The sequence below is a fragment of the Palaemon carinicauda genome, chromosome 5 (assembly GCF_036898095.1).
Source record: "Palaemon carinicauda isolate YSFRI2023 chromosome 5, ASM3689809v2, whole genome shotgun sequence".
Lineage (NCBI taxonomy): Eukaryota > Metazoa > Arthropoda > Malacostraca > Decapoda > Palaemonidae > Palaemon > Palaemon carinicauda.
This window is the reverse complement of record NC_090729.1, coordinates 105,983,351-106,010,318: the sequence shown is the minus strand read 5'-3', so window position 1 is coordinate 106,010,318 and position 26,968 is coordinate 105,983,351. Positions and strand designations below refer to the sequence as shown.

Genomic DNA, 26,968 nt, shown 5'->3' with positions numbered 1-26,968 from the left:
GTTTCCTCCACTCTCACTTGAAAAATTCTATATGAAAAAAATGATTGAATGTACAGTACAATGGTAGATCTCCTAATTCTAATTAATGAATGGTTTTAAGTATACCATACCTCCATGCATCATCATATGCCTTTTCAAGGTAAAAAAAAAAAAAAAAAGCTGTTACATGGTGCTGTTTGGAAGCGAAGGCTTCACAAATAGAGGACTCAATTTGTACCAACACATCAGTCGTTAACTGGATTTTTCTAAATCCATAGTGGATTGGTGATAAAAAACCCTCCTTTTCCAGGTACCATATCAGTCTTGCATTGACCATATTCTCCATGATTTTACATAAATAAGATGTCAATTCAATAGGTCGATAATTTGCTGCTAAAAACTTATCCTTACCGGGTTTTAAAAAAGGCTAAAATAATGACTAGTTCCCAAACACTTGGATAACTATGATCATACCATATTCTGTTAATAATGCTTAAAATAAATAAATTGGTATTAACAGGCACATGTTTAATCATTGCATATGGAATTCCATTGAGTCCAGGGGCTGTATCATTAAGCGTAGCAGAAGCAGAATCGATATTCTCTTTCAGTAAAACAAGAATTGTATGACTCTTCCCTTCCTGTTGCAAAATCTAAAATTTTTTTTTCTTCATTGCACCTAAACTGGCGACCAGGAGCTGCTTCATACCTGCATGATACATTTGAGAAATTATCAGCCAGGGCATTGCTAACTTCAGTTGCTCCAGTCACATACTGATCAGTAACCTTCAAGACTGGTAGTGGGTTGGGGGTGAATTTGCATGCTATCTTTCTTCATTTCTTCCACACAGAAGATGGTGGTGTTCTACCGTTAATGAAGGAAACAAGACACCCAAGAATGGCGCCTAGCTTCTTTCATGGCACGACAAAACTGTCCTCTATATTTCTTGTATATGATTAAATTCGCCTCAGTACGGCTTCTGCGAAATGGAGTTAAAGACCTTCTTGCGACTCTGTGGAGGGCAGTTACTTCTGAAGTCCACCAGGGGACTAGTCGTCGTTTGAATAACCCTGTTGAATTGAATTGACTCCTGCTGTATGAAGAATTCCATTCAGTAAGTCTATGGCATAATCGAATATTTTCAAACTGTTTTGCATTCCCTTCAATTTCGCTTAGCTCACGAAATCTATCACATTTCGCCTTATCAAGATACCATCATGGCAATTCCTGTAAAGGTGGACCATTGTTGGTATCTATAATGATTGGTGCATGATCACTAGTATGCCAATCATCTGTCCTCCAATCAAAATTGAGAAGGCAATTAGAGCTTGCGATTGATAGGTCAATGCATGACAAGGTACCTGTCTGGACATGAAAGTGTGTAGGCTCTCCTGTATTAAGGAGTCCAACAACTTCATTTTCCAGAATTAATGATATAATATTGCCCCTTGTGTTTGCCAAAACATTGCCCCATAAAGGATGTCTACCATTCAAATCTCCCAGTAAGAGAAAAGGTTGAGGGAGTTGTTGAATCATCTTTACTAAATTATTATACAAAATGTTATCATTTGGAGGTAAGTTTAAAGAGTGTATTGTATATTTTCTCCTAATATCAATCTGTACAACCATTGCCTGAACAAGTGTACGAATGGACAAAGATATTTGGGTAACACCTCGACATACGTACATGAGACTTCCGCCATGGTTCCCTGCTTGTTAATTATATGGTGTTCTATAGATTTCACACTCTTGAGGACAAGGAGTATTGGCATCAAGCTTGCTCTCCTGTAAACATACAATTATGGTGGAATGCTCGTGAATTAAGAGCTCAAGTTCATATTTGGCCCATAACCCTGACAATTCCATTGCAAATTGGAGGAAAAAACAATGGTTTATTTCCTGGTAGTCATCATGGATGAGGTCTTCCCATTGCTAGTTTTTGATTTAACAATATTTCCAGTAGGCTTCTTAAGTGTGGGTCTTGATAAGTTAGGTTTTACATTTGCCTTTTCAATGATCTTTGTACCTAATTCTTGAGGGGGATGGTGAACCTCAACTTGAAATTTAATTGATTCAAGTAGTTTTCTTGTTGATCTGAAATTTCAACAGACAGATCATTATATCTATTTGATATCGTAACTGGCATCTTTAATGGAAGGGTGTGAGAGATGGAGGTTTCTCTCTTTTCCTATAAAGAGGTGGTGATTTATCAGGTTTTGGTGTTTTCCCAACTACATGTGCATTTGATAACTTGGTTTTATGTGAAACCTCCATCAAGTCAGGCAAAGATATACCCTTAGAGAGGTTAGTATTATCCTTTGTGATGGGGGACAAAGGTTTAAGCCATAGGAGGTGATATTCTTGCCCTATCATACAGCATTTTATCCGAAGATGGCGATTTTTTTTTTTTTTGTGAAATACAGTACTAGTAGTAATAGGTGGGTTGGATGTCTCCTGCCTCAATTTTCCTTTAGATTTCAATGCCTTTGCATAGCTTGTTGATATATTCGATAATCTCTCGGCATGCCCCACACTTACTGTTCGATACAGGATTTATTCAGGATCCCCTCTTCTAACTTATATTTCTGGAAGCTCCTAATCTCTTGGCATGCCCCACACTTACTGTTCGATACTGGATTTATTCAGGATCCCCTCTTCTAACTTATATTTCTGGAAGCTCCTAATCTCTTGGCATGCCCCACACTTACTGTTCGATACTGGATTTATTCAGGATCCCCTCTTCTAACTTATATTTCTGGAAGCTCCTAATCTCTTGGCATGCCCCACACTTACTGTTCGATACTGGATTTATTCAGGATCCCCTCTTCTAACTTATATTTCTGGAAGCTCCTAATCTCTTGGCATGCCCCACACTTACTGTTCGATACAGGATTTATTCAGGATCCCCTCTTCTAACTTATATTTCTGGAAGCTCCTAATCTCTTGGCATGCCCCACACTTACTGTTCGATACTGGATTTATTCAGGATCCCCTCTTCTAACTTGTATTTCTGGAAGCTCCTAATCTCTTGGCATGCCCCACACTTACTGTTCGATACTGGATTTATTCAGGATCCCCTCTTCTAACTTATATTTCTGGAAGCTCCTAATCTCTTGGCATGCCCCACACTTACTGTTCGATACTGGATTTATTCAGGATCCCCTCTTCTAACTTATATTTCTGGAAGCTCCTAATCTCTTGGCATGCCCCACACTTACTGTTCGATACAGGATTTATTCAGGATCCCCTCTTCTAACTTATATTTCTGGAAGCTCCTAATCTCTTGGCATGCCCCACACTTACTGTTCGATACTGGATTTATTCAGGATCCCCTCTTCTAACTTATATTTCTGGAATCTCCTACCGGTAGATTTATGAATCAAATTGCACTTTAAACATCTGGCCACATGTGTATATTCTCCATGATAGAGTTTGGAGCAAGTGCTACACATTTTTTTATTTTTGCAAATTTTGGAAGGATCCCCATATCTGAAGCAATTAAAACATTGCAGTGGCTTCTGCTTAAAAATTCAAACTTTAATCCATTCTTTTTCAATGTAAATGTGGAAAGGCACATCAGCATCCTGGAAAGTCAGGATAATCATTGATGTTCCAGAAACTTTATGCCCTTTCCACACAGTTAAAGGACACATGGCCAGTATCTCTTCTTCCGTAAACTTATTTAAGTACCTATTGAAAGTTACTCCCCTTCCATAGCTGAAGTTTAGATGGGGTGTCACATCTAACTTTATGTCATCATTCTATCTTTAAATTGCATAGCATAACAGATTGTGTTTCTGATTTGGTATTTATGAGGAAATTGTTCTCTCCAAAAAAAGGTATATCTCCCAGTGCGATGGTACCTACTACTTTCTTTTGAAGAAATTTGCATATTTTAAAATAAATTCCTATACTCCCTTTCCACTGGGCAATAAGCCACTTTGGTGGTTTTGGCTTTTTCTTGGAGGTTACAACCATCTCTATATCTCTATCAATCCAATTTGCAGGTTTGTATATATCTAGATTGTTAGGTACCCATCACAAAGAGTACCTTTGATATTCAAATTATTGATTTTAATATTCATAATGTCACTGACTGCATTGAATGCATCATTGTGAATATCAAATGATATCCATGAATTACATTTGTCATTTTCAAGCCTCCTTTGAATGTCTTTGATACTACCATAACATTGAAATGATTTATATAGCATATTATAATTAGTTTCAATGGGAATTTTAGTGACATGAAGGATTCACAAATTCCCTATGTTAACCAAATTACTTGGTTTTGAGCATCCGTTGAATGCTCCTTTAAAGTTTTAATTCTTCACCAGAGGGGTTGTTTTGTAGAGAAGCAAACCGGTTATCCATATCAGAGGTTGTCAGTTCTCCTATCCCATGTGTGGCTCAACATGAAAAGAAGTTTCGGCAGGGACCAGTCCTCTATTAGAGAGGGGCTTCCTCTCTTTAGGTGGGTGTACACTGGTCAATGGGGGTAGTTATCCCTCCCATCGACGACTCTAATGCCTGGCATTCCTCATTACCCACGAATATGGGATGACTTAAAACTAGATCACTGGAGCCAGACTCTAAACAGTCTAAGTCTGCACCCAATGGGGTCTGCCAAAGGGTAATGGGGTCTGCCAAAGGGTGATGGCATCTAAATTTGAAGCATATACAAGACTGGCCAATGTTCTAATAATGGTCGTCAACAAAATTCATAAAGGTCCAGTCTTAGTCTGGTCTCTCAGAACTGGCCTTAGTGGTATGGTTGAACCTGCCGGGGTGGATAAACACCCTACCACTATTGCCCATCTCATCATTGAGACTCTCAAACTCCTCCACTGCAGCAAAGTGCTGGACCATCGGAGGAGGAAGAGGTAGCAAGCGGAAGCTGCACCTCTTTCTGAGGCACATGGCACGTCACCCCTCTAGTAGTAGAAAAAGTAGTACTAGCAGCGGTCATGGAGCAAAAAAAAAAAACGTTCGTAAACGCTTACGAGGATTGGAAAGCAGATGAAGAAGACTGCCAACCGCAAACATGACGTTTTTCAGTGTCCAAAGAAGAAGATGAGAAACATCAGGAACCGAAAACACTATACTTGTGTGAAACAAATAGTTCCAAGAGGAGAGAGGGGTATTAAGCACCGAGGTTGACACTTCTGGTATACCCCACCCTCGATGAAGATTGCTGGGTTAGATTCCAAGAAGGTAATGCTAAACTCCCTCAACTGCATGTGGGAAGCACTACCTAAAGTAGTGCAACTCGAGGAGACCAGAGGATGACGATCTGTATCGTCTCGAAGAGGATAATTTCAGATGACCAGAGAAGGAGAGTCTCGCCGGGAAGAGTATTAGCTTGTTTGAAGTGAAGATCGCAGCTTGTGTTCTGTGATCTACCCGCCAGCAGAAAGAACGACTCGTCACGGAAAGCAACTTTATCCTTGAAGGAAAAGTAGCTTGATAGGGAATGTGACAATGAACAGTGGTGACTACTAGAGGATGTGATGGGCTGCCTGCAGAGGCAGAAGATTGGAACCAAGCCACAGCTGATCTGAAGTGTTGGTAATCCTGAGAGATGGAAGTGATTACTGGGACACCAGTAAGCTGGCAGAGTTGATGAATGACAATCATGAGCAGGTGAGTGATGGTCACGAGCTGGCAAATGGCGAGCAAAAGCTGCCGAACAACGAGCCGGTGCATGGTGACCTGGAGTGATGATCATGAGCCGAATGGCAAGCTGACGAGTGACGTGTTGGCGAACGATGAACCAACGAACGGGGATGACAAGAGATGATCCCAATCTGGCGAGTGACGATCCTGTGTAGGTGAGTGAAGCTCACAGGCTGATGGCAATCGCGAGCTGAAAGATGATCGTGGGCGATCGTGAGCTAACGGTGTAGTTGAAGTAAGCTGGGTGAGGCGGGTCCGTTGTTGAAACGAGTCAATTGAGTGTGATGAGTCAACTGAGTGTGACGAGTCTGCTGGATGAGACGAGTCTTGCTGGGCAAGGCAAGTCTTACTGGGAAAGACAAGTCTGCTGGGTGAGAAGAGTCTGCTGGGCGAAAAGTCTTCTGGGCAAGACGAATCTGCTGGTGAGACGAGTCTTGCTGGAGAGATAAATCTGCTAGGCGATGAGGTCTGCTCCCGAAAATGAAGGGTGGGGAATGGGAGACCGAACAGGTGAAGAAGTCTCTCTAGCACACTAGATAGAAGACCAACATTAGCTGTGCCTGTCTGCATCCCCCCCCCCCAAGCAGGAAGATTGCCGAACAGAAGCTGGTGGAGGGACTCTCCCTCAGAAGGGAAAGTTCCAACAACTGGATACGAACCTCCAGGCAGTACTCTCTGCATGCCCTCAACAACCTGTAGCTCAACTTGAGGATTGACATCGAGTGTAGCCTGAGAATGAAGCCAAAGCTTGTTCTCTGGGTTACCCCCGAAATGGGTTATCCGAAGAAGTCTGGAGAAGTCCGATCCCACTTACGGGAAAGGCCGAAGTCAGCGCTATGGACAGGAATGAACAAATCCAATTCCCGCCAGAGGAATGCCCCGAAGGAGAGGCTGAACAAGTGAACGAAGTCTCTCCTGTGGACAGTCAAAGGTAACCAACACCTGCTGCCGCTGCCGACAATTCTCCCCAGAAGCAGCAGATTTCTGAACAGTGACTAGTGGAAGGACTCTCCCTCGGAAGGGAAAGTTTCAACACCTGGAGGCGAATCTCCAGGCAGCATTCTCTGCTTCCCTTCAATGATCTCTAGCTCAAATTGAAAGTTGACATTGAGTGATGCCTTAGAACAAACGTGCAGCTTGTTCTCTGGGTTATTCAAGAAGGAGTTACTCAAGGGACTTTGAGGAGTCGCAGTCAGCAACTGCTCCAGAGAGGACCGATCCCACAAGCGGCAAATACCAACTTCAACTCGATAGTCAGGAAACTGCCGCAGGCAAAGACTGGGCTGGAACAGCAATTTCCCAAGGATTAGGAAAATCCAACTTCGACCTCATGTTGCCTGACTTAGTCGAACGAAGAAGTACGGCGTCGCTAGCGCTGAGGAAAATCAAAATGTAAGGAAAAAAACCCCCACTGAAGGACAACCTAATCACGGACGGGAAAGGTGTTCCTCGAGAGGTACAGGAACCTGCTCACTGTGCACTCCCTCCGTCGGCTGCCATCGCCGAACGGAGTGCGGCGTCGTTAGTGCTGTATAAAAGTTATATAGAAATGAATTTATTCAAATAAACTAATAGCTGACAAAAGACCAATTGGGAGAACACCTTAACCCACGGGCGGGAAAGGAGTTCCCTGAGAATGAAAGAAACAAACTAAAGATTATGCACTCTCTTCGCCGGCCGCCATCACAGGACGAAGGAGTGCGGCGTCATTAGTGCTGTAGAAAGGTAAATTAAAACAGTTCTATTCAAAATTAATTACATTGCTGTAGAAAATTAACCAAAAACAGTTCAATTAAAAAATTAGCTAGTGAAAAACAAAAAAAAACACCCAGGAGAACAATATAACCAGCGGACAGGAAACGTGTTCCCCGAGAGACAAAAGAAATATGCTTCAGACTATGTAATCCCTCTGCCAACTGTAACCAAGAGCGAGGGAGAGCGGCATCATCAGCAAAGAGGAGCCAGACCAAAGTCCAGCTCTTGGTAGGCCGCAAGAGATCTTCCCTTCGGAGAAAACGCAGGGAGCGAGTGGTGTCAACATCCAAATGGAAAATAAGCATTTGCGGATGACTCCCATAAGGTGGAGGTCAGGTCACTGCACTCAGAGAAGCTGGGGAGGCCACCAGCTTACTAGCTGTCCAGCATCAAAGGGGCAGAGACCATAAGAGAACGTTTCTATGCCGTCGAGAAAACGCCACACTACGCTGACACGAAAAACAGCAACACTCAACTGTAAAGATAAAAGAATGTTTATATATATATATATATATATATATATATATATATATATATATATATATATATATATATATATATACAGTGAGCCCTCGCTACTTCGCGGTTCGACCATCGCGGATTCACCACTTCGCGGATTTTTTTCATCACCCATGTATATACATATATCGCGGATTTTCCGGAAATTTCGAAAATACCGCGATGTGAGCGATGGTGCGAGATTGGAGAAAGTAAGGAAAATTGAATCATGATTGATTTTCAATATAAATGAAACTTTGAGGAGCAACAAAGATATCATTTTGATAGGTTATAACACATTGGTGCTTATGTAATATCAACTGTATACTGTAGACGGTTTGAATAAGTTAAGAAATGGTATACACGATACTTTGTTAGTGTATTCGTACACTCTCAAGAGCGGCAGCTAGATGTCAGCTGATCTAATCACAGCCAAAAGTAAATCAAAAAGAAGTCAACAATACTCGATTTTTAAAACACACCCGAAATTTAAAAACAGAAGTACACGCTTTCTTAATGTGCAATTAACTATTTAAAGAGTAGCAATTTTCTAGAATAAAATGATGTTTCCCAAAAAATAGTGGTTTGCTGATGAAATCGGATGCCGTATTTTTAGCTATGATTGAAATGGATATAGACACGGCATAATATTTTCGTTTCGTATTTAATTGACACTAAGAAAACTAATTTTAGTTTCTTCATCTAAATGTAAGTATTGTATAACACGAAGAGAGAGAGAGAGAGAGAGAGAGAGAATGAATCAGCTGTTGTAATCAAATGGCGTGTTTTTGTTTCGTGAGAATTTCATCGCCACGACTATAACAACAACATACTGTACTGAACTTTACAGTATTATACAGACTACTGTAATATGATAAAGTAAAATATTTGTAATCTATTTTATATGAAATGGGGCTATTTTTTTTTTTCTAAATTTACATTTACGTATGTAAAACAACTCTCTCTCTCTCTCTCTCTCTCTCGTAAATTGTTTTCCTGCTTTGCTACGTATGTATGATTTTATATAGATACAGTAAATAATATTTGTAATAACATACTGTATTTTATAAAAGCTTTTACTGTAATATCATTATTTATCACTTTCATCATGCGCGTTAAATGCCTTCGTTTGTTTACCGAGCGTACTTTATGACGCCGACGTTTCAGGCGGCGTCATAAAGAAAAACATTTCATTTGGAAGTCCTATGAAAAATTAAGTAAAACATTGGTAATAACAAAATCAACATACTGTATTGAATAATCAATATAATGGATGCAAAAACTAACCTATACACAGATGTGTAAATGCGTTTGTTTCTTCATTATGATCAGAGATAAACGTAAACAAAACATTGGTTGCCATTTTTTATCGTGCTTTTTGGCGTGTTTAGGAAACGCATGATATAAAGTCGCCTTTAATATTTGTGCCTGTTTTAGTTTAGGGTACTGTAGTACATGCATTAAGTGTTCTGTACATTAAAGGGTAGTTTGTTAACAGTACTACGTACAAGGGAAGGTTTTAAAAGTCTTAATATACATGTTAAATAAATAGGTAAATATGGTGTCACTACTTCGCGGATTTTCACCTATCGCGGTCGGGTCTGGAACCTATCTACTGCGATAAACGAGGGTTACAGTACATAAAAATACATAAATGTTTAAATAACTATATATAAAAGACAAAAAAGAGTAAAAAGAAACATAAGAAAAAGTCAAAGGCCAGTAAACTGAGTTGGGCCGAGAGAGAGAGACAGACGTCTACTTTCACCGAGAAAAAAGTAAAAAGTGACGATACAACATAGGTGTGAGTGTGTGTAAGCAAGGTAACTACCGGGTGTGTGGTTATGCCTCGCTAAAGGTCTTATGGCTAGTCTTCCACCCAGCTTTGCCGAAAGTATAATCCTTATAAATAATGAGGGTTTGTATTAGTGTCTGAACGACTAATTTCTTTACTTCTTGGAATAGATTTATAGACACCGAACTTATTCTAAAATCTCTAAAAAATCATAAAATTTACTAAAATATACTGTATATAATTATTACATGAATAAGGCACCAATTCACTTGTCTAAACTTACTTTAACTTTAACCCTAGATTCATGAATTTCTTCTTCTGGATGTGTTGTCGAAAATGGCTGATATCCGGATGGTGCCTTTTCTGCAGCTGACAATTTCCGTTCAAGGCCCTGCGAATTATAAAAAAAAAAAAATAACAAATTCGTAGGTAATTTGTATTTTTCCTAACTATACAAACCTTAGCTATTTAATATGGGTAATTACTTTCGGCGTAGCTGAAATGACAAGCCATTAGAATTTTAACGAGGGTTTACTACCCCACCGCTAGTTAGTGGGAGATAGGGGGGGTAGCTTTCTAACCCCCCCCACCCCCTCACACACACCTGTGCTGAGTTCACTTTGCTTAGAGGTAGGACTTCACGGGGGATAGGGCTGGCGGGCAAGTTTGATTAAATAGCTAAGGTTTGTATAGTTAGGAAAAATACAAATTACCTACGAATTTGTCATATGTTCCGTAACTGAAATACAAACCACGCCATTTAATATGGGTGACCCAACCCTTAGGAAGGGTGGTAAGTCCCGGCCATTACTGGTTTTTGGCTTTTTGCCCGGGGACTCAGTATCTGAGTATGTCAGCACTCAACAATAAGGAGTCCCTGCACCTCGCTAGCACCTTGCTCTGCAAGGGCTGCGGCCTACGTAAGCTGTGTGTGAAGGTATAAAGTGTGAATCGTCCTAGGAAGTTGACCTGAAGTCCTTTAGATGGAAACTTTAGGCTAGGACTCTCCCAATACCACCTCGTCAGGGTATGGGGACGTGACAGTACAGTATTAGCTTAATACTAGGAACACAAGGAAACATGGTTTACCTGCAGTGGTTTGAAGTCAGCTGTGCAGAGAACCCAGGATGCTGCTTTCCCCAAGAGAGGGGAGGATGAAGAAAAGAATAAGGGCCAGACATACCTTTTCATTCGTGCAGACTAAAACCGGGTAACAATTCCCTCAACCTTCTGCTACTTGTCCATTAAGGAGAATGAGGTTTTAAACCAGCTGTTGTGCAGCCACCACAAGGCCAATAGAGAACGTATCGAGCCTCCTGTGGGTCACGTCTTGCAGGTAGTGGGCTGTGAAGGTCGTCTGACGCTTCCACACCCCTGCTTGTAGAACCTGCATCACTGAGAAGTTCTTTTTGAAGGCCAGGGACGTAGCTACGCCCCTGACATCATGTGCTCTAGGGCGACGTGACGGAGGAGGGTCAGGATTCGGGGACAGATGGATTACCTTACGAATCCATGCTGAGATAGTATTCTTGGTAACCATCCTCTTTGTCCTCCCAGTGCTTACAAACAATGCTTGCACTTGGGGACGAACTGCAGCCGTTCTTTTAAGATATAGCCTCAGACTCCTTACTGGGCACAGTAGGAGATGGTCTGGGTCATCTGTTACAGAACGAAGACTCGAAATCCGAAAAGAGTCGAACCGAGGGTCCGGCACTCCCGGATTCTGAGTCTTGGCAACAAACTCAGGGACGAATCTGAACGTTACCTCCCCCCATCCCCTTGAATGGACGATGTCATACGAGAGACCATGAAGTTCACTGACTCGCTTGGCCGAAGCCAAAGCTAGTAGGAACACAGTCTTCCAAGTCAGGTGGCGATCTGAAGCCTGGCGTAATGGTTCGAAGGGAGGTCTCTTAAGAGACCTGAGAACTCGAACCACGTTCCATAGAGGAGGTCTCACTTCCGACTGAGGGCAGGTAAGTTCATAACTTTGTATGAGTAGGGAAAGTTCCAGCGAAGAAGAAATGTCCACTCCTTTGAGCCTGACGGCTAGACTTAAGGCTGAGCAATAGCCTTTCACTGCCGAGACTGAAAGGCGCATTTATTCTCGCAAATACCCCTTTCATGACACCAACCACAGAAAACTCTCCACTTTGCCTGGTAGACCCCTGCGGATGACTTTCGCAGGTGTCCAGACATCCTTTTTGCAACCTACTGTAAAAATCCTCTCTCTGCGAGGAGATGCTGGATAGTCTCCAGGCGTGAAGCCGAAGCGAAGCTACGGCTTCGTGAAAGATGTTGGCGTGTGGTTGTTTAAGTAGCTCGTGTCGTGGAGGGAGTTCTCTTGGGAGTTCCATTAGGAGTTGCAGAAGGTCTGGAAACCATTCAGCGTGATGCCATAGCGGAGCTATAAGGGTCATCGAGAGATTGACCGATATTCTGGTCTTGTTGAGTACCCTCCTCATCAGACAGAACGGGGTAAAGGCGTATAGGTCGATGTTGTCACGCCGTTGTTGGAAGGCATCTTGCCAGAGTGCCTTGGGATCCGGGACTGGGGAGCAGTACAGCAGGAGCTTGAAGTTTAACGCTGTAGCGAACAGATCCACAGTCGGGGAACCCCACAGTCAGGACTTTGTTGGCTACTAGACGATCCAAAGACCACTCGGTACTCACTATCTGAGACGCTCTGCCCAGACTGTCGGCGAGCACATTCCTCTTGCCTGGAATGAAGCGAGCCGACAGTGGAATCGAGTGGACTTCGGTCCATCTCAGTATCTCTAGTGCTGGATGGGATAGCTGTTCTGTAAAGGTACCTCCCTGCTTGTTGATGTAAGCCACTACTGTGGTGTTGTCGCTCATCACCACCACAGAGTGACCCGCCAGGTATTGTTGGAACTGTTGAAGGGCCAGGAATATGGCCTTCATTTCTAGCAGATTTATATGGAGGCACTTTTCTGATTCTGACCACAGGCCTGAGGTTCTGTGGTTCAGAACGTGGGCCCCCCACCCTTTCTTTGAGGCGTCCGAAAACAGCATCAAATCCGGGGGGAGGACGAGAAGATCCACTCCCTTTCGTAGGTTCTCGTCTGTCACCCACCACTGAAGGTCCGTCCGTTCCGCAGGACACATAGGGATCATGACGTCCGGGGAATCGTGTCCTTGATTCCACCGGGACTTGAGTCGCCATTGCAGAGATCTTATTCTGAGGCGACCGTTGGGAACTAGACGAGCCCAGGATGAGAGGTGACCGAGGAGACGTAACCACGATTGGGTTCGCGACCCTCCTCAGCCTGTCGTCTGGTGGGAAGGCTTTGTGGAGATTGGTGTCTAAGGTTATGCCTAGATATACCAGTCTTTGAGTAGGAAGCAGAGAAGACTTCTCGAGATTTACCATGATCCCCAGATCTTGGCAAAGTCCCAGAAGTTTGTCTTGGTGTCGAAGAAGGGCTGACTCCAAGTCTGCTAGGATCAGCCAGTTGTCCAGATAACGTAGGAGACGGATGCCGATCCTATGTGCCCACGACGATATTAGGGTGAACACTCTGGTGAAAACCTGTGGTGCTGTGGAGAGACCGAAACACAGCACCTTGAACTAGTAGATCTTGTTGTCTAGGCTGAATCTTAAGTAATTCCTTGAAGACGGATGGACTGAGATCTGGAAGTACGCGTCCTTCAGGTCCAGTGTACACATGAAGTCTTGCGGTCTCACTGCAAGTCTGACCGTGTCTGCCGTCTCCATGCTGAACGGGGTCTGCTTGACAAACCTGTTCAGAGCTGAGAGGTCGATGACTGGTTTCCAGCCTCCAGACGCCTTCCTTACAAGAAAGAGTAGACTGAAGAAGCCTGGGGACCTGTCGACGACCTCTTGGAGAGCGCCCTTCTTCAACATGGTCTCGACTTCTGCCCGAAGGGCTTGCCCCCTTGCCGATCCCATGGCAAGGGAGCTCAACGACACTGGATTCACTGTCAGGGGAGGTAGAGATGTTATGCACGGGACGCGATATCCCTGACTGATTATGGAAATCGTCCAGGAATCGGCCCCGAGTTGCTGCCACCTGTTTGCGCAACTTTGTAGGCATCCCCCCACTGGTGGACATGCGGGGGGACTGCCAATCCTAGTGTTTGCGGCCTCGGCCACTCCCTCTAGGATTTTTGCCTCCCCTGGAGGACTTTTTGCCTTTCTTGTCCTTAACAGGAAAGGGCTTTGACACCGTTGTCTTTGCTGCCACTGCCGGTTTCGTTGTCTTGGTCGGGCATGGTTGTTGGGTTGCTGGAGGTTTATAGGGCTTCGATGTTAAAGCTCTATGTAGGAGAGAGTCCTGGTTGGACTTCCTCCACCTCTCAGCCGCCTGTTCCACGTCCTTAGGCTCAAACAAATTCCTCCCCAAGATGGAAGAATGTCTGAGCCTGCTGACCTCGGTGCTGGGGACCTTTGTGTGGAATCTCTCAGACACCGCATCTTGACGCTTCAAGATGGAATTAGCCCACAAGTTCGAGACTTGGTGGGCTAGAAACTCGATGGTACGAGTGCCTGAAAATAGGAAGGTCTCCAAGGCCTTCCTGGTACTCTCTCCTTGTACAAGTCCTCGGATCGTAACAAGATGCCGAGAGACCCTAGCCAGATGTCCAGCCACGAAGTTGCCTGCATGGCACACTTCACTACCTTCTCCTAGCTGAGGATCTCCGTAGCCGAGAAAGACACCTGCCGGTTGGAGAGTCTCTCTAGAGGGACTCCCCTGGTAAGCTCTTCCACAGAGTGGTGTAAGGGAAGAGCTAAACGAGACTCCTCCATGATCTCGAAGTACCTCTTCTGATGGACACGAGGAGGCAGGAGGAGTTTGTTGCCAGCGCTGGAATGGCTGGAGGAGGCAAGCTCGGAGAGCTGGCCCTCGACCTTATCTCTGGCACTCTTAACCCCTTGGGACCAAGGCAAGACCGCGCTGGCCTTTGAGGGTTTTTGAGTACCAAAGACTTGGACCAAGACCGTGTCCTTGCCCTCTCGAGGGGGAATCTCTGGATCCGCAAACCCATTGAGATTCCTCATCAGGGTCAGAACCTGCCAGAACGCATGCTCTGATTCCTGTAGCTCTCCTCCTGAAGGGCTGGCAGCAAAGTCTCCTGTCCCCAAAGGCTCTTCTTGGGGGGACTCATGGACGTTCTCCGCGGGTTTGGCTGGCTCTGGTTTAATCCTCGAGGACGATTTTGGATCAGTCTTAGAGTCCTTCGACTCCCTCCTGGGAGGGATACAGAACTCCAACAGAGATGGTGGGAGGCTCTTTTTCCACCCCTACCCGAGAAGACTTCTCTGCGCAAGGTGGGGTTTCTCCCATTGGTGCGATGGGAGAACGCCTCACCTCACGTGAATCCCGAGGACGGGAAATCCTCGTCCGAAGGGGAAGGAGAGAAAGTCTGGGGGGGGGAAGCCTTCCTCAAAGACCTCCGAGGAGCCAGCTTAGCCCTTGGAGAAGTCACCACGTCATCTACTCCTCTCTTCCTCTTCAGGGGAGTCGAAACTGCCACTGATTTGTGGGCTAGCTCAGAGAAAGCAGGCTTAAAAGCCTGCATGACCGCTCTGACAAGGGACCCAAACCAGGGCTGCCGACTGACAGCTGCGCTGTCAGAGACTCCCTCTGGAGGGAAGGGGATCGTTCGATCCCTAGGAGTAGAAACCAAAGCAGGGTCTGCCTGAAACGAAGAAGAAGGAACGTTCCTGGACCTATCCGGAGTTCTCCCTCCCTCCGGCAAGCGCGCTGTTCTGTGCTTGCAGGGGGGGGGCGATGACGATGACCTGGCAGCGCGTTGTCCTGCAGCCTCGCGCGTGGGATCGCGCTGGGGGTCGCGCTGGGGGTCGCGCTGGCGCTCGCGCGATGAAATTTTGTCTGGATTGCTCACAGGCGCGATGGCGAGGGGGCGAGTGGGCGAGCGATGGCGCGCAGGCGATGGCGCGCAGGCGAGAGCGCGCGTTGGCGCGTGGGCGAGCGATGGCGTGCACGCGAAGGAGCGCGTGGGCGCGCAGGCGATCGATGGCACGCAGGGGCGCGTTCTGGTGAATGCAGAGGGCGCGCAGCAGGCTGGATAAGCGTTCACGCGAGCGCGGACGCGCAGGATCCCGAAGAGCCCGTGAGGGCGATAACGTTCGGCGCGCGCGCAGGGGATATAGAGGGCGCACATCAGGAACAGGAGAGCGCGCAGGGCGCGCGTTGGAGACTGCACGCGATGGCGCGTAGGTGAAGGATGGCGAGCAGGCGGGGTCCGGTGGCGCGTCGGCGTTTGATGGCGCGTTGGAGAGAGCTGGCGAGCAGGGGAAGAAGATATCTTCCCTTTTGCGCCCAGATCCGAAGATCGTGGGCGCGCAGGAGATCGTTGGCGCGCTGGCGCGCAGGAGAGCGCTGGCGCGCAGGAAAACATGGGCACGCATGGCGCGCATCAGGATGAGGGCGCGCAGTGGCGCGCTGGCAAACAGGTGAGCGTTGGCGTTCAGGTGAGCGCTGGCGCGCAGGTGAGCACTGGCGCGCAGGTGAGCGCGGGCGTGTTGTTTCAGGAACAGCAGGTTTAGAGCGCTTGCGTGCAATTGCGCACTGGCGCACAGGAGATCGTTGGCGCGCAGGGGATACCTGGTGCTTAAGGGACTTAGACACAATGTATGAAAGTCCCTTGTGCCCGGAAGGGACCGTTGCCCGTTTAAAAACAGGATTCGTGGGGGCCCACAGCGCATCAGCGGCCAGGAACGGCAACGGCAGGTCAGCAGGTCTGGCTGGTGAAGGAGATCGCGAACGATCTGCGGAGAGGTCCAGGGATGCAGCTGGAACGGTCGGTGAACAATGGGGAGGTTCCTCTGCGGCGGACTGCGGCGATGATGAACCGAAGAGGCTCCTCCTAACACCCTTGTGAGGTGAAGGAAGGCCTCTACCGCGAAGGGGAAGGCAAGCTTTACGCCTTATACGGCCTCTGGGGGCCGTGAGGTCAGCAGGCTGACCATCAGCAGTCCTCTGAAGAGGAGTTTCTATTAGTGAACTCCCCTGAGGGGGAGAATCACCTGCAGGAGAGATCGCTGGACTTAGTTCCTCCCTCGAAGGATGTTCGGAGGGGGGAACTAAGCCTTCAGCTACATCAGAAACTTCAGGAGCAGAGGTTTGATACAACTCATCAGAAGCCTCTGCCACAACAATGTCGATGATAGACGGAGGATCAATCTCTGCTAAAGTCGGCGACTGATTGACAGCTGCTCCTAATCTGATTATGTCAAACAAGGCTTCCTTGGAGGGCGAGCCCTCAAGCCCCAAGGAAGCCCAAAGCTGTAACAAATCATTATTAGTCACATTTACATTGGAAATTATATTTGAATCCTCCCCCGGGGGAGGAGGAGGAGCTGCCTCGCTATGGGAGGCAACTCCCTCTCCCAAACCCCGAGATCGGTCAACAGAAATGCGGCCTACGCTACCACTCGACAGCCTCTCGTAAGAAACCGATCGAGTGGGAGCTTCGGAGGAGGTTTGGGCCACGGAAGAAGAGTCCTTGGGATTTTCTCTTTTCAAAGAAACCTTTGAAGGAGAAATATCCCGCCTGGACTTCTTCTTCCGGCGCCGGGAAAACCTCTTCCACTGGGAGGTAGACCACACCCTGCACTCACCACATACATTATCTCTATCACACCGTTGGCCCCTACAGTAAGGACACAAGGTGTGGGGGTCCGTTTCGACCGCCGACATATAGGTACCACAAGGGCGGTCAGGTAAACCGGGACACTTTCGCATCGCAGAGGCCAACTTCACAAACACTCTGTCAAAAAGAAAAAGCAAACAAAAGATTAGTAATGGCTGTCAGAGTAGGCGAGGGTGACAGCGGACACGTCCGTCTAGCACCCGAGCCGAGAGCAAATTGAACTCAGCACAGGTGTCTGTGAGGGGGGGTAGCAAGCTACCCTCCCTATCCCCCGCTAACTAGCGGTGGGGTAGTAAACCCTCGTTAAAATTCTAATGGCTCGTCATTTCAGCTACGCCGAAAGTAATTACCCATATTAAATAGCGTGGTTTGTATTTCAGTTACGGAACAAATTAAATTTATTAATGAATTTTACAACAAAAATGAATGAAATTACTGAGTACATAAATGATTACCAGAGCACTCTCCACTGATGAATACAAAATTCTAAAGAAAAGTCCTGATCCATAAGAATTACCCTCTTATTGTACTTATGAAAGCCTATCATTTTACCCATATTCAAACACAAGAATTTTTTTTCAAGACCCCATCATGTACGACAGCCACTAACAAGGCTGGCTCCCTTTAATTGGTTGCACTTTCCTTTTTTTCCTGTGGAAAATGCTAAGTTTTACTAGGTTTTATGTTAATCTTATCCTACTTTGTTTTTTTGGAAAAAAATATGACAAATTCGGAGATAATTTGTATTTATCCTAACCATACAAACCTTAGCTATTTACATTGGGTTTACCTTTTAGCGTAGCTGAAATGGCGAGCCATTAGAATTTAACGAGGGTGTATTACCCCCGCGCTAGTTAGCAGGGGGGTAGGGGAGTGGTAGCTAGCTACCCCTCCCCCGCTCACACACCGGTGAACTGCTTCACTTTCACTTAGAAGTAGGACTTGTCTTGGGGGACAGGGCTGGCGGGCAAATATATGTAAATAGCTAAGGTTTGTATGGTTAGGAAAAATACAAATTATCTCCGAATTTGTCATTTGTTCCGTAACCGAAATACAAACCACGCTATTTACATTGGGTGACTTATCCCTTAGGAAGGGTGGAAAGTCCCCAGCCATACTGTCTTTGGCTTTACCTGGGAACTCAGAATCCGAGTGAGTTGCACTCGAGAAAAGGAGTCCCTGCACCCCACAAGTTCCTTGCTCCGCAAGGAACCGTGTGGCCTACATAAGCTTGTGTGTGAAGGAAGAAGTGTGACCCATCCTAGGCAGTAGACCTGGAGTTCCAGAAGGAACTCTGGGTTAGGACGTTCCCAATACCACCTCGTCAGGGTATGGGGGACGCGACAGTATTGACTCAATACTCGGAACACAAGGAAGCATGGTTTACCTGCAGAGGTTTGAGGTCAGCTATGCAGAGACCAGGATGCTGCTTCCCAGTAGAGGGGATGATGAAGAAACAAGTAAGGGCCAGACATACTTCTTTCGTTCATGCAGAAAAAACTTGATAACAATGCCCTCAACCTTCTGCTACCTGTCCAAAAAGGAGCCTGAGGTTAGACCAGCTGTTGTGTAGCCACCACAGAGCGATAGAAACGTATGGATACTCCTGTGGGTCACATCCTGCAGGAAGGCTGCGAAGGTCATTAGACGCTTCCAGACTCCAGCTTGTAGCACCTGCGTCACAGAGTAGTATTACTCGAAGGCAAGGGACGTTGCGATGTATCCGACATCGTGCTGTAGGGCGACGTGACGGGGGAGGGTCTGGATTCAGGTCGAGATGAATGTCCTTGAGTCCGAGCTGAAGAGGTATACTGGTGACTCTCCCTCGTGTCCTTCTTGTGCTCCCAACCCGGCTGCACGTGAGGACAAACTGCAGCTGTTCCCAAAGATAACCCCTCGATTCCTTTACTGGCAAGAAGGAGAAGGTTTTGGGTCATCTTATACAGAATGGTGACTCGAAATCTTGAAGGAATTGGACCGAAGGGCCGGGACCCCAAGATTCTGAGTCTAGCCAACAACTCAGGAGCGAACCTGAATGTTGCCTTCCCCCATTCCTTAGAAAGGGCGGAGTCGTACGAGACTAAGAAGATTGCTTACACACTGGCCGCGGCCAGAGTGAGCAGGAGCCCCAAGACGGAATACGATCAGAGGCCTGACGTAATGGGTCTTGAGAAGATCTCTTAAGGGACTAAAAAGTCCGAACCATGCTCCATGTTGGAGGTCTCACTCCGACTGGGGGCAGGGACGTTCGCAGCCTCGCATGAGCGAGGAAAGGTCCAGCAGGAAAGAAAAAGTTTATTCCTTTCAGCCTGAAGGCCAGGGAAAGGCTGAGCGACAGGCTTCACTGCCGAGAGCGGAAAGGAGTTTCCTCCCGCCGAAAAGCAATAAGTTCGTTATTGCTGGAGAAGAGGCCTCAAGGGAAGAGGTATATCTCCCACGACACCAACCACAGAAGACTCTCCACTTCGCCTGGTAGACCCCTGCGGATGACTATCTCAGATGACGCGACCTCCGCCCCGCGACTGTAGCGGGTTGTCTCTTCTTGAGGAGGGGGCGTAGTGTCTCCAGGCGTGAAGCCGAAGCGATGCCCTGGCTCGTGAAAGATGTTGCAGTGTGGTTGTTTGAGTAGCCTGTGCCGTGGGAGAAGCTCTCCCAGGAGTCCCGTCAGGGGAAGCTGAGGGTCCGGAAACCGTTCTGCGTATAGTCCCAGTGGAGCTCTCAGGGCCATTGAAAGGTTGACAGACAACCTGGTCTTGTTGAGACCCATTCTCAACAAACAACAAAGGAGGGAAGACGCAGGCGTTGATGTTGTCCCACCATCACCGGAATGCATCTTGCCAAAGAGTCTTGGGGTCTGAGACTGGGGGGGGAAGAACAACGGAAGCTTGAAGTTCCAAGCTGTCGCGATCAGGTCCCCCAGGCCAGGACTTGCTGGTTACTAAAGGCCAAAGACCCCCAGGTACACTCTATCTACGAGGCTCTGCTGAGATAGTCGGAGAGAACATTCCTCTGCCCGGAATGAGCGAGCCGATAGTGGTATTGAGAGGATCTCAAATCATCTCAGTATCTCTACTGCAAGATGCGATGGTATGAAAATGCGTCCCTTGCTGGTTGGAATACGCCAGTACCATGAAATCGTCGCGCACGGAGCGACTCGGCAGGAACTGTAGGATCTGTAGAGGGGCCAGACTACGGCCCCTAAGCCTGCCTGAATGATGGAGAGGTATCCTTCAGGTCCTGACCATAGGCCTAAACCAGAACATGCCCCCCCCCCCCTTTTTCTTTGACGAGTCCGAGAACAGCATAAAAAATGTGGGGAAAGGATGAGAATATCCACTCCCATCAAGAGGTTCCATAGGTCAACACCCATTGCAGGTCTAATCGTTCCGCTGGTCCCATAGGGGCCAGAAAGTCCGGTTAATCGTTGCTTTGAAACCACCGGAACTTGGGCCGCCCCACAGGGAACTTATCCTGAGGCGACCGTTCGGGACTTTAGACGGGTCAATGAGGAAAAGAGACCTAGGAAATGTTCCAAGGTAGGGCTGAAAGCTCTGCTTGACTGATAACAGGTACTGCAACTCTCCTCAGCCTTGCCACAGTCAACTGAAGGGAAGGCTCGGAGAAGGAGGCAACAGCATCTGGCGTCCCCAGGCGGTCACCCATCCAAGTACCGACCAGACCCGACGTTGCTTAACCTCGCTGGATGGACGAGAAGCGGGGTTTCCAACGTGGTAAGGCCGTTGACTCAATATCATGGCTAGATACTCCAGATGTTGAGGCAGAAGTAGAGAAGGCTCCTAGCAAATTACCATGATCCCTCACTCATGGTAAGGATCCGGAAGCTTGTCCCGGCGTTGAAGAAGGTCGAACCCGAGCCTACCGGAGTTGACCAGACCCCCAAAAGGCGAAGGAGGCGGAAGCCTGCTCCTGAGTGGCCATGAGGAAAGCAGGGAGAGTTCTCTGGGGAAAAACCTGCGATGCCACGGCGGGATCGCCACACCGCATCTTAAGTAGGAACACCTGAAGTCTAGGCTGAATTCCAAGAGCTTCCTGGAAGATGGATGGAATGGAAACTGAAAGTACCCGTCCTTCCAATCCAGGGCCTAAGGAGTCCTGCCGCCTCGTTACCAGTCTGATCGATTCTGCTGTTCCACGCTGGACGAAGTTTGTTCGACAAACTTGATCAGAGCTGAGAGGTCGACTACGGAATTCCCGTCTCAAATGCTTTCCTACGAGAAAGGATCGACTGAAGAAGCCGGGGGTGAAGCCATCGACGACCCTATGGAGGCCCTACTCCTAAGGCATGGATCATTCTGCCCAAACGGGCAAAACTCTTGCCAACCCTATGGCATAGAGGTTCAGTGACACTGAATTCGCTGACGGCAGGCGCGATATCCTTGGCTGATCATGGAGATCGTGCAGGAATTGGCATCGGGAAGCTGTTATCCGGATGAGTAACCTTAGGCATCCTTCCAACGTGAGACCTGCAAGGGGGGGTTGCCAATCCTAGAGTTCGTGAACTCTGCCGCTCCCTCTAGGATTATGCCCCCCCGGGAGAGCCTCCCGTGCTACCTGTTCCTGACAGGAAGGGACTGCTATTGGACACCTTGTCTTAGTTACCGTAGCCGGTCCGATAACTTAGGCCGACGAGGCTGAAAGAAAGAGGCGCTGGAGGCCTGCAGGGTCTGGAAGAAAGCGCCTTGGAGGAGTGAAAACGGAAGTCGACTTCCTCCGCACACCGCTGTCTATGTCTGTCCTTGGGCACAAACAAGCTCTTCCCAAGGATGGAAGGGTGTCTGAGTTTATCGACATCTACGGATGAGACACCCGAGAGGAAGCCCTCGATCATTGCGTCCAGATGGTCCAACATCGAGCTTGCCCGCAAGTTCGAAACTTGGCGACGAAACGCCAAGGTGCTTGAGCCCGAGAAGAGGAAAGTACCCATGATCTTCCTGGAGCTTCCTTGTACAAAACCTCGGGTCGCAACCGAGGAGGGAAAGGACCTGGTAAGCCCCTTTCACGAGATGGAGAAGAGGAAGGGGTAAACCAGTCACCCCTTGGCCGATGGAGAAATCTCGAACAGAAAGCTCCCTGGCAAAACCCTTCCAGGGAATGACGAGGAAGGGCTAACCCAGGTTCTGGAAAGAAGAATGTTGCTCAGACCTCCCTGAAGATTCTTCCTGCTCTTGCATGTGCCATGCTCTGCGTTTACGGGGTGAGGACCGTGTTCTGGAAATACGCTCCAGAAGACTCGTCAGGCTGGCCATGTTGCGAAACCCCGACGGGAATCGCGGTCGCAATCGCCCTGGAGCTAGCGCGATGGAAAATCAATGGTTTGCGCGTGGCCGAACGTGGAAGCGCCCATGAGCGGGCACGCAGGAGCGCAAACGAAAGTGCGCGAAGGAGCGCAGAAGGAGGGCGAGCGTGGTAGGAAGGGCAAGAGCTGGTGGTCGGCGAGCGATGACCCGTAGGCGAGCAATGGATACTGCAGGAATCAAGCCGACATTCGCGCGATGGAACACCGTCGGTTCGCGCGACGGAACACCGTCGGTTCGCGCGACGGAACACCGTCGGTTCGCGCGACGGAACACCGTCGGTTCGCGCGTCGGAACACCGTCGGTTCGCGCGACGGATTCGGAACACCGTCGGTCCGCGCAATGGAATACCGTTGGTTCGCGCGCGGGCAAACATTGGAGCGCATGTGCGCGGTCGCGCATGAGCGTAGGCGCGCGGGCACGTGGGCGTGCGGTCGCGCGGGCGTGTGAACGCGCAGGTACGTGGGCCCGCGGGTGAGCGCAGGCGGTCGGGAGACCGATGGCGCGTAGGCGGGCGATGGCGCGTTGACGAGCGATGGCGCGTAGGCGAGTGAAGGCGCGTTGGCAAGCGATGGTGCGTCGGCGAGTGAAGGCGCGTTGGCAAGCGATGGTGCGTCGGCAAGTGACGGCGCGTTGGCGAGTGGTGGTGCGTTAATAAAACGCTAGCGCGCAGGCGAAGAATCGCGCGGGCGCGTAGGCGATCGCTAACGCGTAAGAGACTAGTGATGGTTAGCGCGCATCGCGCTAACAGAAGGCACGCAGGTGCATCAGGAAGGTGAGCGCTGAAGCAAGCTGTTAATCAGGCGATCCTAGACGGTCAGAAAAAACTGTTGGCGCCCATTGATGCGTGGCAAAAAAGGGCGCGCAGATGTGCGCTGGCGCACAGAAGGACAGAAGTAAAGGTGAGCGCTGGCGATCACGAGGAAGATCTACGGCAAGACTCAGCTACTGGAGATCGTGGTCCACAGCAGGCGAGCGCTAGATCGCTACTGATGGTGTCCAGGGGAACTGACACGCGTGGCAGATCGATGGCGATCGTTGACGCGTAGGAGATCGCTGACGAGCAGGCGAACGTTGACGCGTCTGTGGTCGCTGGTGAGCTGGTGATTGCTGGCGAGCAGAAGGCAACGCGTGGAATCCTGTGCGTAGAAGAAGAGTCCTTGTCCAAGACCTGAACCGAAGTTCTATATCGCGAGGGTTAACGTGGGCGCACAGGGCGCGTAACAGGAACCAACAGAAACAGCAGAGACGATCATCAGGAGAGCGCTGATGAACAGGAGAGCGCTGGCGAACAGTAGAGCGCTAGCGATCAGGAAAGCGCTGATGAGCAGGAGAGCGCCTGTACGCTAATACTGAGCAGGAGAGAACACTGCAGAAGGGCGCGCAGGGGAACCCTGACACGCAAGGGAAGAACCCCCGTGGGAGGCAACCCTTTGCCCCGAAGGGATCGTTGTCCGTCGGGAGACTGATGTCCGTCGGAAGACCGTTGTCTGTCCGCCGGAAGACCGTTGTCTGTCCGTCGGAAGACCGTTGTCTGTCCGTCGGAAGATCGTTGTCTGTCCGTCGGAAGACCGTTGTCTGTCCGTCGGGAGACTGATTTCTGTCGGAAGATCGTTGTCCGTCGGGAAGACCGTTGCCCGTCGGAAGACGAGGTCAGACTGCTGTCCATCTGCACCAGGGGCGGAAGATCAAGAAGAAGGAGTTGTAGGCTACATACAGAGATTAAAAAAGGCGCCTCTTAGCACCCTTATAGGGAGATGGGAGGCCCTTACGACGTAGCGGACAGTGAGCCTTACGGCGAAGGTGGCCAACAGCAACAACAGCAGAAGAGTCCTCCGAAGAGGAGTCTCTATGAGTGTACTCTCTCGCGAACGAAAGAGAAATACTTCATAGAAGAGACGGGTCAGCCAGTAACCTAAAAGGAGCAATCCTCCGAAGAGGGGCTCCTGCAGTTGCCCAGCCCCTTGAGCGTAACTGCAGGTGCGACCGCTCAGCACCAAGAGCATAGTCGCACGAAAAAAAGGCAAGAGAAGAACCCCCCCTAAAGGGGAAAAACTCAAGCCAGGACAGGAAAAACTTCCCTCGGAAGGAAAGTTACCCATCCAAGGAGGCGAGCCTCCTGAGTGTTCTAGAATGAACTGGAAAGCTGTCAATCGTCACGGGAGTACTTCCAGGAGAAGGAGACACGCCCCTGACGAAGATCTATAAGGGAGGCAGCAACAGCCGAATCCCCAGGCCTCAACAAGACAGCTCACTCCGTTGTCACATTACAGAAACGAACTAGATCGGTAACTGTGAAAAATAAAACAAAAATCCTTTCCCGAGGGAAAGGAACACAAGAATTACACAACAGGCACGTGCCCCCACAACCACTTACACTTACGGAAGGAGAGCTGTAACCAACACAGAATTATAACAATTATAATTATGTAGCTATGTAATTATGTAATTTAAAAATGAATGAACACTGAAGAAAGAACGAAAACCACGAAAGGAATCGTTCTACAAAGCTGAAAAATCAACAAATACAATTAGATTCATAAACTAATTGAGACAAAACGTACGGCGTAGCAACCCCCCCACACAGGAAGGAAGCTACAAAGGCGTAGTAAAAGTAACGTAGTAAAAGGGTGAACGACCTCAAGAGAGAGAGAGAGAAAGACCGAAGTCAAACTCGATCGCGACCCATGAAATTACACCATGGTGGCCTAACTGCCGAGGGCTCCACGGAGATATCATACACTACACACACAAGCACAAACTCTGAAAAGGAAACTTACTGATTTCTATACTCAAATATATACATAAACATGAAAAAATGTTTACATATATATTGAGTAAAAGAAAAGTAAGTGATTAAGTAAAGACAAAACAAACAATGGCTGCCAAGCGAGGACAAAGACAGAGATGTCTGTCTATGTCCGAGCCAAAAGTGAAAGTGAAGCAGTTCACTGGTGTGTGAGGGGGGGAGGGGTAGCTAGCTACCACTCCCCTACCCCCCTGCTAACTAGCGCGGGGGTAATACACCCTCGTTAAATTCTAATGGCTCGCCATTTCAGCTACGCTAAAAGGTAAACCCAATGTAAATAGCGTGGTTTGTATTTCGGTTACGGAACAAATGGGGTTTTAAATCAATTCATGAAGGAATCATACAGCTTATCATAGGGCAGGGATGGAGCAGGATAGACACAGCATAGTATAGGTTTTCCTGTCCCTCCCTTATTTAATTTCATTAGGCCCAAATTTTCTATACTAGTACTGTACTGCTGCTCTCCTCTAACTTTATAAATTCTAAAAGAAAATCCAATTTTACACATGTTTTTATCCTTAATTACCATATTTTGTTGAATGATGTCATAATTTGGAAACATTTTTTTATACAGAGCAGAGAGAGGAAAAGGTAGGGAGCCTATACAGTAGTTATAATGCACTTTGAATAGACCATACCATCATTATATAAGCATAAATACAAAAGACCAATGAATACAATATGTCAAAACAGAATATTTACAAATTATATTTGTTCCTATGGATATAAAAACCTTTCATCTTTTACAATAGATAATCTAGGCGTGAGCTAGCAGGGGCTGTTGAGTCATTAAGAAGTAAGTCTCTGACCCATTAAAACAATGCTATTTTTAAGTTAATTCCAACTCAATCTAATTTCTTGTTTCTCAATCAATTTCTTTCATTTAAAAAGCATTTGAAAGATAAACTTATTCACAAATTTCTTGAAATATGATAAATTTGGAAATAATTTGTATTTTTCCTAACAATACAAACCTTTAGTTATTTATAGGGATATTCTTCCGGTGAAGCTGAAAGGACGAGCCATTAAAATTTAGTGAGGGTTAACTACCCATCCCGCTAGTTAGCCACCCCTCTCACTCACACACCTATGACTGTGCTTCACTTTAATTGGAGGTAAGACTCCAAGAGGGACAGGGTTGGCCGGTAAGTTTGTATAAATAGCTGGTGCGGTAACGTCCCTGACTGGTGAGTGCCAGACTGGGGTTCGAGTCCTGCTCAAAATCGTTAGTTTCTTCGGTCACTGCGACCTCACCATCCTTGTGAGTTAAGGATATGGGGTTTGGGGGAGCCTATAGGTCTATCTGCTGAATCATCAGCAGTCATCGCCTGGCACTCCTTGGTCCTAGCTTGGGTGGAGAGGGGGCTTGGGTGCTGATTATATGTGTATATGGTCAGTCTTTAGGGCATTGTCCTGCTCGATAGGGCAATGTTACTGTCCCTTGCCACTGCCATTCATGAGCTGCCTTTAAAACTTTA

General features: G+C 47.7%; 1 protein-coding gene and 1 pseudogene across 2 annotated transcripts in view; both read right to left on the bottom strand.

The window, feature by feature from the left end:
• The window catches only part of Nelf-E (negative elongation factor E), a 585,662-nt gene that overhangs the window by 485,263 nt on the left and 73,431 nt on the right, over nt 1-26,968 (bottom strand). For both annotated transcript variants that reach the window (XM_068373903.1, XM_068373902.1), the window contains exon 3: nt 9,988-10,095. In XM_068373903.1, the coding sequence (XP_068230004.1) occupies nt 9,988-10,095 (108 nt within the window). The remainder of the gene's footprint in view (nt 1-9,987; nt 10,096-26,968) is intronic.
• Nucleotides 20,993-21,111, bottom strand: LOC137641727 (5S ribosomal RNA; annotated as a pseudogene).